Source organism: Eulemur rufifrons, chromosome 2, assembly GCF_041146395.1.
Source record: "Eulemur rufifrons isolate Redbay chromosome 2, OSU_ERuf_1, whole genome shotgun sequence".
Taxonomy (NCBI): Eukaryota; Metazoa; Chordata; class Mammalia; order Primates; family Lemuridae; genus Eulemur; species Eulemur rufifrons.
The window spans coordinates 82999176-83012201 of record NC_090984.1 but is presented as its reverse complement, the minus strand read 5'-3'; the positions used below and the strand labels follow the sequence as shown (position 1 = coordinate 83012201).

General features: G+C 44.3%; 1 protein-coding gene across 1 annotated transcript in view; it reads left to right on the top strand.

Annotated features, from left to right (window-relative positions):
- Positions 1-940: 940 nt before the first annotated feature.
- The window catches only part of NID2 (nidogen 2), a 58578-nt gene continuing 46492 nt past the window's right edge, over positions 941-13026 (top strand). Inside the window, exons 1-3 of the mRNA XM_069464891.1 lie at positions 941-1171; positions 1818-2126; positions 8900-9132. Coding sequence (XP_069320992.1) covers positions 941-1171; positions 1818-2126; positions 8900-9132 — 773 coding nt within the window. The remainder of the gene's footprint in view (positions 1172-1817; positions 2127-8899; positions 9133-13026) is intronic.

The window sequence follows — 13026 nt, the reverse complement described above, 5'->3', positions numbered from 1 at the left end:
CGGCGCGGGCGGCGGGCGGGAGAGCCCAGGGCTCCCCCGCCCGGGCGGCTCGCCCACGTCTGCTTGGTGCCCTAACGGAATGCCTCGCCCTACGCCCCAAACAGAGCGGATCACACACAGGCGCGTTTCATGGTCTTCCCCTTTGCGGTTTTCCCCGGGGAAGGGATTTTCAGAGGGGGGCCCGGTCCTCCCCTGCGGCCAGCCTCCGGGAGGGGGACGGAACTTAGGCGTCAGTCCCTCCCGCTTCGTACAAAGGCGCGCTTCTTCTCAGGGCGACTCTGGGTGGAGCGAAGCGGCCGAGGCGACTGCGACAATGCCCCTTTGCTACTCGGACCGAGGGCCTGGCCCTGGGGACCAGGGTCGCCCGAGACCCCAGGGCAGGGTGCAAACCTCATACCGTAACTGCAGCTCCCGCCCCCGCTCCTCCAGCCTGTCAGGGCCACACCGCGCAGCCAGCGCTGCACACACCGCCGCGCGGGCCCTGCGCGCTGAGGTCACCTCCTGCAACGCCGCTGCCCTCGGACCTTGCGGGCTATTTGGTCCCAGGGGTTGAGGCGGGGGGGGGGGTGGCTTGTCGGGACCGCGGGGCCGCGGGTAAGGGAGGCTGACCCACAGGCTCTCAGGAGCGGACCGGAGGAGGAGCGACTCGGAGCAGCCCCGGCCACGGGCTTTTACCTCGCCAGCCCCGCCGCTCCCGCGACCGCTGCCTTAGAAAACTTAACGAGAACCAGATGTGGTGGCAGCTGCCGAACTTTCTCAGAGCCGGTGATTGGTCGCCGGCCGAGGGCCGCAGCCAACCAGCGCGCTGGGCGGGCCTGGAATCCCGCCCCGCTTGGGCGCCCCGGGGTTCCAGGTTCGAGGGTGGCGCGGCGCGGCCAGTGGGCAGGCGGGCCGGGCCGGGACGCGCTCTGCGGCGGGGCAGCCCACGGGCCGAGCGAGCATGCGGGGGGACCGGGCGGCCGGGCGGCCGGCGCTGCCATTGCCACCGCTGCTGCTGCTGCTGCTGCTGCTGCTGCTGTCGCGGGTCGCGGCGCTGCACCCGGGCGAGCTCTTTCCCCACGGGGAGTTGTGGGGGGACCAGCTCCTGCTGGAAGGCGACGACGAGAGCTCAGCCGCGGTGAAGTTGGCTATTCCCTTGCGCTTCTACGAAGCCCAGTTCAGCAATCTCTACGTAAGTTCAGCCCCCTCCTGCTGCGCGACTCGGCACTTTTCTCCCTGCTTCTTCCCAGTGGTTGATACAGGGTCAATCTCACCGAAACCTTGCCCTCGGAGGGGAGGAATTAGTCCCCACCCCCGGTTGTACCCTAGCGTCCCTCTGGTGGGACCCAATTAGGAAGAGATGCTGCTGCCTGACCGGCAGCTGTGAGGAGCAAGAATTACCTCGAGGGGGAGAGCGAGAATTGTTCGCAGCCACGTACGCGTCCCAGGCAGAAGAGGTGGCGGCGTTGCTCCGGTGGCGACTGGGGTTTGCAGTTAGGACCGCGAGAAGGCTGTGCACGTCTGCAGAAGTGGGGTGTTCCCTCCTCGGACCGGGAGGCTTTCTCCTCAGGGACATGGGGCTCCAGGGTTGTCACGGGGTGGGGGGCAGTTAGAAGATGGTGAACGGGTTTTAGGGCTCCTGGACCTATTGTACCATTCTGTGGGGTAGTGGTAGGGGATGGAACCGTCGCCGAAGTTGCGTTGGTTGCCTGAACCTTGACTCCCTAGTCGGTGAGAGAGGGGAAGCTTCTTGCCCTGGGCAGTCCCCTTCCTTCCTTGCGCGACAGGGTGGCCGCCCTTGGGCTTGAGCAAGCGTCACTTTTTTGCCCCTCTCCTAGGTGGGCACCAACGGCATCATCTCCACCCAGGACTTCCCCAGGGAGACTCAGTATGTGGACGATGATTTCCCCACAGACTTCCCGGCCATCGCCCCTTTCCTGGCCGACATCGACACGAGCAACGGCAGGGGCCGGGTCCTGTACCGCGAGGACACCTCCCCGCCAGTGCTGGGCCTGGCCACCCGCTATGTGCGCGCAGGCTTCCCGCGCTCTGCCGCACGCTTCACCCCCACCCACGTCTTCCTGGCCACCTGGGAGCAGGTGGGCGCCTATGAGGAGGTCACACGAGGGGCAGCGCCCTCGGGGGAGGTAAGTGACCAGGGATGCTTGACCACTGAGCGAATTGAGGGATGGGCTTGAATTCTGGGCGGAAACCCAGGGACCGGCTGGGAATTTCCTCTGAGTCTGCTCTTGCACTGAACCTGATGTATCATTTGGTGGCACCAGGGCTGAAGTGGTTTGAAAGTGAAGAAGGCTGTTGTCCCTAGACATCTTCTGAGGCTCTGACAGGTGGTCACTCTATTGAGAAAAACTGCTTAGGAGATATGAGACCCAGAGTGCAGATCTGGGAACCCCTCAGAACATAAGGCCGTTTACTGTTTGGTTGCTTATTTTAAAAATCACCTCTAAGTATACTAGTATTTCTAACTATCTACTCATTAAAGCAAAAGTCAGAAAATACAGGGAATTTAAAAAAGAACAACCACTGATTTCCCCACCACTGTCAAACACTTTCTTGCATATGCTTTCCAGAATTTTTTCTTATGCACATCTCCATTGCTGTTAACAACGATGGGTTCACCCTGCACATACCGTTTTTTTTTCCCACTGAATAGTGTATTGTGAATATGTTTCATTGTCAATAAATATATTTATACAACAACATTTGTAATGACGGTATAATACTATATCTAGTGGATTTACCACAGTTTACTAACCCGGTGTTCCCGGTGGTCATTAAGGTTATTTCCAACTTTTCATTATTATAAATAAAAGCATGAAGCACTTTTTAAAAAGCTAAATCTTTGCACATGTTCTTAGTTGATAGTCCAGGAAGTGTGACTGGTAGGCCAAGCTACCAATTGGTAGTTTTTGCCTAATTGCCTTCCAGGCACCAGTTTACATGTTCCTTAGTTTACAGGAGACTGTCCTAGATATTTTCTACAGTCTCTAACTGGAGAAAGTAAAAGAACGCAGGCCCCCAGTGTTTAGTCTTTTTTTTTTTTTTTTTTTTTTTTTTTGAGACAGAGTCTCTGTTGCCCGGGCTAGAGTGCCGTGGCATCAGCCTAGCTCACAGCAACATCAAACTCCTGGGCTCAAGCGATCCTCCTGCCTCAGCCTCCTGAGTAGCTGGGATTACAGGCATGTGCCACCATGCCCAGCTAATTTTTTCTATATATTTTTAGTTGTCCAGCTAATTTCCTTCTATTTTTAGTAGAGATGGGGTCTCGCTCTTGCTCAGGCTGGTCTCAAACTCCTGAGCTCAAAGAATCCTCCTGCCTTAGCCTCCCACAGTGCTAGGATTACAGGCATGAGCCACCGCACCTGGCCTACTGTTTAGTCTTGTCAGCAACTCTTGAAGTACTCCAAATGGGCATCCGGTTAGGGTTAGGGTGGTTTGGTAAGTGGAGAAATGCCTTATTCCTGGAGTAGGGAAGGGCTTCCTTCTGTGAATTTAAACTTAAATCTAAAATGTCATACTCTATGACTGAAACTGTGATTTATCTCAATTTTAACTCTTCAGAGTGTTTCTTAGCTCTAGAAAGATGGCATCTGTCCTCTCTAGGAGGTTAAGTTGCTTGCCCATTGTCACTGATCTCTATCCTGTAAGGATGCCATGATATATAAGTCCTTTGCACAGGACTGTTTAAATACAAGTTTTCCTGAATTACCTTTGTCTGGGCCTTTCTTGAGCAGGGAGAGTTAGGATGGGGAAAGTTTTGTGGATTCCATGTCCCTTTTACTTTTCTAATTAAAATCTTTCTTCAGACATTGCCATATGCTGAGTTGGCTTCAGAATCTGTTTCATGTAGAAAGGAGACGAGGATTCTGTTTGGATTGGGGATGTTTTTTCAATTACCCACATTGAAGGTTCTTCTGAATAAAGAGTTCTGGGACTTGAGTTCTTGTTTTAATAGTTCTTTGGAGATAGATTTTGGCAAGCAGTAATTTACTTTGCTTGAAGGACTGTGGGAGCACTACATGGTTTTCTTAAATCTTGGCATACTAACCTTATATTGCAAAGTTACTGGAAACTGGAAGATATCAGAGGAATGGCATCTTTACCATTTAAAACAATTTCAGTTGGTGCCCTTTCTCTCCATGAATATGCGTGTTGGGTGTGACAGGATGTTGTATCTGATATCACAGGAATGTCAAGGTATAATTGCATCTGAAAAATATTTGAACAAATAGTGTTTATCAATTTAAGTAATCTGAGATTTCTTGAACTGTTATAGGCACTTCATAGAACAGAGAAGTCAAGGTGTTGACCTTCGAAATACTTACTGATTGAAGACATAAAGAGGACTAATGTTTACTTTAGCTGTGTCTTTTTGGAGGGAGGAGTACTATTTTGTTGTCATTTTAGGATGGAGGTTATAGAGAACTAGGTTACACATATCTGAGTATTGTGGGGAATGTTTTGTTGGTCTGAAATTTAAGTTGGGTCAAAAGGGCTGAAAGAATGGATATTAAGAATGAGGAGCACAAGAGATTGTTCTGAGCAGGGCATGTCCTGGGAGAAAGTTGAGTGAGCTGGGGCTGGAGAAATGAATGAAGGAGTCATGGGGCAGTGACGGAAGACAGATGAGTGGAAGGTTGCCCCCTATGGTTTGAAAGTTTGTCCCCTGTGAAATTCATGTTGAAACTTAATCCCTAATGTGGCAGTATTGAGAGGTAGGGCCTTTAAATGTGATTGAGTTATGAGGGCTTTGCTCTCATGAATGGGTTAATCCATTCATGGAGTAATGGAGCATCATGGGAGTTGGGACTGGTGGCTTTATAAGAAGAGAGAGAGAGAACTGAAATAGCACACTCAGCCGTCTCATCATGTGATGCCCTGAGTGCCTCTGGGACTCTGCAGAGAGTCTCCACCAGCAAGAAGGCCCTCACCAGATGCAACCCCTTGATGTTGGACTTCTCAGCCTCCGTAACTGTAAGAAATAAATTCCTTTTCTTTATGAATTACCCAGTTTCAGGTATTCTGTCATAAGCAACAGAAAACAGACTAAGACATTGCCCAATGAAGTCCTCAACATGGGGACTGAGGCATGTTGACATGGTTCAAAGGATGATAGTCATTGACGGAGGGGGTTGGAGTCCAGTGAGAAATGAGAAGTAGAAGCAGGACTTTGTTGTAGCTTTTTGACACGTGGAGCTGAGGGCCAGAAGAGTGGAGGTTTACAGTCTATCTGAGAGAGTTTGACCTGAGTCTGAGATACAGCTGAGAAGGACAGAGTGAATAGAGACATACATGGAAATTGGTTGAAGAAATGCTAAAGTTTTGCTGAAGACTCAGTGTCAGGAAGGGTATAATATTAAGTATGTGATAGCACTGAGTGATTATCTTTGAATTTTTGACAGGATCTGTAGGATTTAGTGCAGAAAAATGAATTAGGGAAGATCATGCGTGTGACAGTGTCCTACAGGCAATGGGAGGTGAAGAATCGTAGGAAGGAATGGAGGGAGGTTAGTTTTCACACCAAACACTGGAGGCCAGAAGTCAATGATCCAACTCCAGACGGCATGTGGCCCTAAGGAAGACAGGAAAGAGAACTTTGTGACCCCTGTTGGAGTCACCCTTGTTCTTACTTTTCATTTTAATTTTGGTATGCCTCTATGGGCACCCCTTGGGAAGAGGGATGACACCACTCTGATTTTTTGCCAGATGGCTGCAATTAACTAAATGAATTGCAAAAATTAGAAACTCTTAGAAGGGCATGTGTTATATGCATCAGCCTGGCTCTGCTGAGTGTCAAATCACCATCGATCAGTAATGTCCCCATACCTGGAAGGAACAGTCAGACTCCTGCCTGGTTTTCTGCCGAGGGTTCTGGCTTTTCTCTTTCTGATAACAGGATGGCAGAAACCTTGAAGCTGCAGCCACTGGTGGTGATCCTCTCTGTGCTGCTCCTCTCCTTGTGGAGGCCCCTCTCTCCGCCCTGGGTTCCTGGAGGAGGTGGGAACCAGTGACCCTTTTGTCGGGTTTGGCAGCCCATCTGAGGGTTTCCCTTCAGAGACAGAGCCTGTGGGGCTCTTGCAGAGGCTTGTATCTAGGAATGCGAGGACCTTTCCTGTTTGGAAGCCAGTCAAGAAGTGCTTGGAGAGGAGAGCCCTTCAGGACCTCATGAAGTGGGCTCTTTAGCAATTAGATGTAGAATTTTGTAGAACAGACAGAGAACTTTACAAGTGATCGTTTGGTGTGTGGGTGGCTTTTAAACAGCCCAACTCTTGGAGTTGGGATCGTAAATTCTACTTAAAAGGAAATTGTTTTCTTCCTCTGATATTGGCCTATTTCAATGGAAATGAGGAAATTAGATACTTGCCACCTATAATAAGTGTTTGTGTCAGCGATGGCATATAGAAGATGCTGAATAAATTTTAATTGAAATGAATTTGTTGGCTGAATGAACTGAAATGAATTTGTTGGCTGAATGAACGAATAAAATGAAATGCTAAATACCCGGACTGCACAGCAAAAAGCCAGACTTTTCCTGTCACAGCCCTGTTTACTTCTCCCCCCACCTCCCCCTTCCATTCAATTCTTCACAGTCTATACAACCTCCTTATCTTACAGAATTTCTCTAAACTTAGAACCAGGATTTTCTGCTATCTTACATTTATTGTGGGTGATCAATGCCAGGAGCTTTGAAAGCTTAGCTTTTTAAAACAAGGTTCTTTTACATTCCTTGAGTACTTTTCTTTCCCTAGTTGATCTTTATTTGTGCTGACTCAAGCAAAGCTCTGAAGTTATTGAGTCCACATTAATTGACGATGTAGAATATCTTATGTACAGACATGATGCAGAACAGCCTTTGTTTACATTTGGCAGCAGTTAAGGCTTTTTAGCTTTGAGAAATTCTAGAAAACATTCTTTGCCTTTTGTTTTTGGAAAAGTCAAGCTTTGCTGACGAAACAATCAACATCTAGAACATTAACAAATATTCCAGACCCCCCTGTCTATTACCTTGTGAACTGAATGAATGAATGAAGCAAAAAAAAAAGATGACTTTTTCTATGTTAGACAGCAAAAGAAAGGTTTATTGTATTTTGTTTTGTCTTGAAAAGCATGTTAACACCTACATTTCTTTGTTCTATCAGCAAAACCTCAAAACCGTGCTTTGGAATTAAACACTGAAAAGAAAAATTAACATTAGAAAAGAGCTAGAGCAACTTATCAGGGTAGAGGACTCAGGACAGAACTAAAGGAAGTGAACATTCCCTCCTTGCTGTTTTATTTAGTAAAATGTAATGTTCTTCTCTGTGCCTAATTTTGTCTGTCTAGCAAAATGGGGAGGTAATATAATACTTATCAAATAAATAACGTTTCTAAAAGTCACATTATGTATGAAGTTAGTAGTATTTTAAAAATACCTCCCCAGTTCCTTAGCAAATTGTAAAAGGAATGTGATATAGTGAGAGAGGTAGTCTCAGAGTCCTAAATATAACATCTTTTTGAGATAAACAAGCACCATTAACAGGTCTTTTGGGGGGTTGGGGAGCAGATAGCTGGATGAAAGTAAAGGCAGAAATCTGTGTTGTTGAAAATGCAAATGTAAGTGGAATGTTAAAGAGTGATTCTAGAAGGAGCTGGGTGTCGAGTTTGTGGCTAATTCAGGCTCCTGGTCTGTCTCTCTGGTCCGCCTTGGCTCCTGCAGTGTTTATAACATTCACAGGCCGCCTCTGCGACGCCTCCCCACCCCCACCTGAGGCCTTGGGCACACATTCTCCTCTGTGGCCTCCACTACCTACTCCAATAACTCTCTTAAAATTTCAGCCAAGGCTGAGCCCCTCTTCTAAAGTGTGAGACTGTCCTGGGCAGCATCTCTTTGTCCTTTGCTTCTTTCTATCGTCAGCATAATGTCTAGTGCTTAGTAGACACTTAGCTGTTTGAATGTACAAATGAAAAATGAATGGAGTTTACATATATGTAAACCACTAACCAAGCAAAATCAGGTAAATGCTAACTAGAACACTCACAAAGGTGTTATGGAGGGTCAGAGAACAAACAATTTTACAGGGAATCCAAAACACCTCTGAGTGGCAGCATTTGAAGGCTATGAGGATTTCTGGGCACAGGGAAACATGAGCAAAGTGTAGCAGCAGCAGAGACATGGTGCTAGTGGGGACTATTAAATAGTCTGATGAAGACGCAGTGGAACCGAGCCTGGGGAGGGAGTTTGGAGCCAGGTTACAAATCACGGGCGTGCTGAGGAGTGGTTAGAATGGCCAAGTGGTGCCGGGCACAGACTGGAGCTGGCTGCCTGGCACCGCGAACTTGCTACCTGACCCTTTCCTCAGCTGTGAAATGAGGATAACTCTGCTGCTGGTGTGGAAGGGTAATGGACGAGAAAAGAGAGTGAGGCTGTGAGAACAGTAGGAGGCCATTCATCAGCCAGTGCCCAACACAGTGCCTGCCCATAATGGGCATTTCATAAACTGATGAATGAATGAATGAATGATCCAGATGAGAGATGCCGAGAGCCTAGGGTTGTAAACTAGGGCAGTGACTGTGGGAGTGGACAAGTTTATTTTGCTCCTTGTTCTTAGCTCTGAAAGAGATTTGGATGAGAGAAATTTGAAACCTTCAAAAATATTTTTAGCCTATGTTTTACCTATGCATATTTGAACTATTAATCTAAAACTGATAAAAGATGCTTTTAGTAATAAGTAATATTGCTTATAAAATGATTTGTAACTTGGAGAGGAAATTTTAAAGAAGGTTATGTTTAAAGACAATTTGGAAAAGTCCTGGGAAGGGGGAAATCCTTTGCACTTTATGATGCTTTGGTTATATTCTGGTTTTTTCTTCTTTTGTTTGTTTTTTTTAAGGATGTTTCCTATTTTTTTTTCCCCCACAGCTGAACACTTTCCAGGTAGTTTTGGCATCTGATGGGTCTGATACCTACGCCCTCTTTCTTTATCCTGCCAATGGCCTTCAGTTCTTTGGAACACGCCCCAAGGAATCTTACAACGTGCAGCTCCAGCTGCCAGCTCGGGTGGGCTTCTGCCGAGGGGAGGCTGATGACCTAAAGAGAGAAGGACCATATTTCAGCTTGACCAGCACTGAACAGTCTGTGAAAAATCTCTACCAGTAAGTGACATGGAGCTGAAGCCCTTTCCTATTTGCATATAAGAACTTTTAGGAGGTGCCCTAAAAGTGACCATAAGACCATTAGATATCTCGGTGGCTTCCAAGCAAGGCATCAGGTCAAAACCAGGAACTAGATTATATCCTGGTAGGATCAAGTTCACCAAAATATGAAAGGTCTTTTATTTGTCCTGCCCTGTTGAGTATAGATACTGGAAACAGAACTGAGTGTATGTGTGTGTTTGTAGAGCCACTGAGGCATGCTATGAAAAACATTGTTCTTGGAGCCACATAAAAATATCCAGTAATATAACTGCCCAATTTGAGGTTTGCCAGATTAATCATTTCCCAGGAGGAGACATTGTGATTTAGTCTTTTGGACAGACGCTGTTAAAAATTAAATTGAGTAATGTAATTTAGAAAAAATAAATAAAATGTGTTGGTCGGTTTTCAGAAGTCTCAGGGTTTCTCTCTGACTTCATTACCTGAAATGCATTGAACCCATTCCTCAGTCCCGTTGGTGACTTACTCTGCTGGTGCAATAATAAGCCTGATCGCATTTTGTAGTCCAGACAGTCGGGTAGGATGTTTATTGAATTCAGGGTTTTGGGGATTTTTTTTGGTCCTTGCTTTTATTCCTTCCCTGAATCCAGAAGCCAGCCAGAGCATGTTGTTTACTTCCTGGCCTCCCTTAACTGCTTCTCAGTTTCATTAAATCATTCCTGGGTGTAGGAACACCGTACACTTTTGCATGACCCCTGCTTTCCTCTACTCACTACCAGAAAGAGGGCACCAAAGCCAGGTACAGTTACTCAGAGATGACATTTATAGAGCGCTTACTATTTGCCAAACATTGTGCTAAACACTTTCCAGGTGTTATCTTAATTAAAACTCACAACAACTGTAAGAGGTAAGTACTACTGTTTTCTCGAGTTTACAGGGGAGCTTAGGGAAGTGAAGTAAGTTGTCTGGGATCTCAAAGTTAAGTGACAAAAGCAAAATTCAAGCCCAAGTCCGGAGCTCTGAACTACTTATTTTATGCTGAGTCCCTTTAGGTCTCCATCTAGGCTGCCGCTTAGTTTAGACTCTGGAGCAAACTCAGCTTCTTGCTCCTTCTCCGGTTCTACCCTCCTCTTCTACTTGGGAGCTCACAGATTCTCCACTCCGCAGGCATTACAGAAAGCTCACAGCAAGCCAAGCACTTGAACTACAAAGATTTCCAAGGCACAGGCCCTGCACACCAGCACCTTGTACCCTACTAGAGCAGACAGACAAACTACAGAGCACTGGAATAAGTGCTGATGTCTGTACAGGGTCCAGGAGGCAGAAGGGATCAAAAAGCCTGTAGGAAGAAGCCGCTGTGTTCTCCCACCACAGCCATAAAGACCACTTAGAACTAACACCCACACACACACACCACACACACACACACACACACACCACACACACACACACACACACACACCACACACACACACACACCACACACACACACACACACACCACACACACAGACCACACACACACACACACCACTTCCATTTACTCCTTTGTGCCTGTCCTTATTTTCATCTTTGATGCTTCCCAGAAACCTCTGACTTGCTTGGTGAGAGCAGAGTAAGATACGGGGCCAAATGGCTGACAGATTTTTCTTTAGTGTAATCCACGCTTAGTATAAAATAAAATAAAGTACAAGAAATGCAGAATAATGCGAAATAAAAGTACAAATTACCCACTTCAGGTGATAATTAGTGTTAACAGTGTTTTCCAGAATTTTAGGTATATATAAAAACTTTTCTAAACAAAAATGGTTGTTTTGCTATACATGTGGCATTTTCACATTTTTCACTATCTTTAGGGATCTTTCAGTCAGATATCTGTCAATATTATCATTTTAAGGCTACAAACATTATATAATATATGTTCTATATTATAGAGACAACTTAAACATTTAACATGTTTCTGATTTTTCTTGTTATAAATATCATTCCAGTAAACAATATAATACACATTGTTCACATTCTCATTTCTCCTTTAAATTCCTAAAAGTGGAATTGTTGAGAAAGATTATATGCAGTTAAATGTTTTGATGTATATTAAAAAATTTCCTTCAGTAATGTTTTACCAAATTATGTGCTCACCAGTAATTACGAGCTGTGATTGGGAGAGTCTATTTCCTACAGGCTTTTGTTTTTTTTTAATGTTTGTAAATCTGATACATATAAAATGTTCATATTTTCACTCTAATTTCTTTTATACTAGCAAAACTAAACACCTTTTCATATCTTTAATGTCCATTTACAATCATGTGCCATGTAATGACATTTTGGTCAACAGCAGATGTTATATATGACAGTGATCCCATAAGATTATAATACTGATACCTTTTCTGTGTTTAGATATGTTTAGATACAGAAATACTTACCACTGTGTTATAGTTGCCTACAGTATTCAGTAGAGTATGCTGTACAGGTTTGTAGTCTAGGAGCAATAGGCTATACCACATAGTGTAGGTGTGTAGTAGGATATACCATGTGGGTTTGTGTAAGTACTCTTCGTGGTGTTCCTACAACGATGAAATTGCCTAACGATGTATTTCTCAGAATGTATCCTCATTGTTAGGTGACACATGATTATGTATATCTTTTTTTTGGTGTGTGACTTATTTGTCCTTATCCTTTCTATTGGGGTGTTTAGAAAGAGCTCTCATAAATAAGAAAAAATATAGTAAGGATAGTAAGCTTCTCATGTGTTGTGAATATTTGATCCAGGTGTTGTTTGTCTTTGAACTTACTTATGATTTATAAGTTGTAAGTTTTGGGTTATCAAAGTTATTGGTCTTCTCCTTTATGATTTTCGGTCTTGGTGTTATTCTTAGAAAGACCTTCTGTACCTCAAAATTATAGAAATGTCTATATAATCTTTTTGTTTACTTTTCATTATTAAAATTTTCAAAAATACACAGAAAAGTGGAGAGTCTAGCTAAATGAACACCCAAATGCCCATCATTTAGATTTATATATTATAAATATTTTGCCATATTCATCTTTTTTTTGTTGTTTAAATGTTTTATAGTCACAAACATCATGCCAGTTCATTCCTAAATACTTTGGTATGTATCTCTAAAAAGTAAAGTTATTTTCTTAGTCAATGGAATCTTTCTGTTCCTCACACTTGCTTCATTCTTGTAAGCTCCAAGGTCATAGATTGCATAATTCATAATGTTTGTCATATTCTTCTTCTGAAAATTTAAATATGAATGCACATATGTGCATTTTTTTAAATTATACTTTTCTATCTCCTGGAAGAAAGACAGTAGTTACTGAGTACTTATTATGTGCAGGGCCCATGGTAGGCATTTCATGTGGTTTTCTCACTTAATTCTCCTGACATCCCAGGGAGGAAGACAGTGTCATCCTGTTTTGTAGCCTGGCTTTTCTTTCTAGGAAATAAAGTTCTTTCTATCACTAAGCTTTCCAAATGACCTTGGATTTTAAAATGAACTCAGATTGGTTACTTTCCTATCATGCATAATGACAAAAGCCAGGATAGTGATTTATATCTAATTAGAAGGTTATTTTATTTATCTTTTATCTGCCATAATTTGTATTCTCCTATTCTTTGAAGCTTTTATAATTTTCTGTTTCTAACTTCTATAATTAACTGTTTCTAAATTTCACAGCTGCAATATCTCTAATGTGATAATACACTCAATATCCTCAGATCTTCAGAATTTTCTCTTCTTTAGTTTTTCTTATTTGCTTGCCGATAAAACACCAACATTAATTCTTATGTACTTACCAAATATACACAGCATATTGCACACAGGATCAGAGTTATGCTTTCTATGCTTCTCTTTCCCTAAATGAAATACAGCACCAGCAACAAGAGCGTATC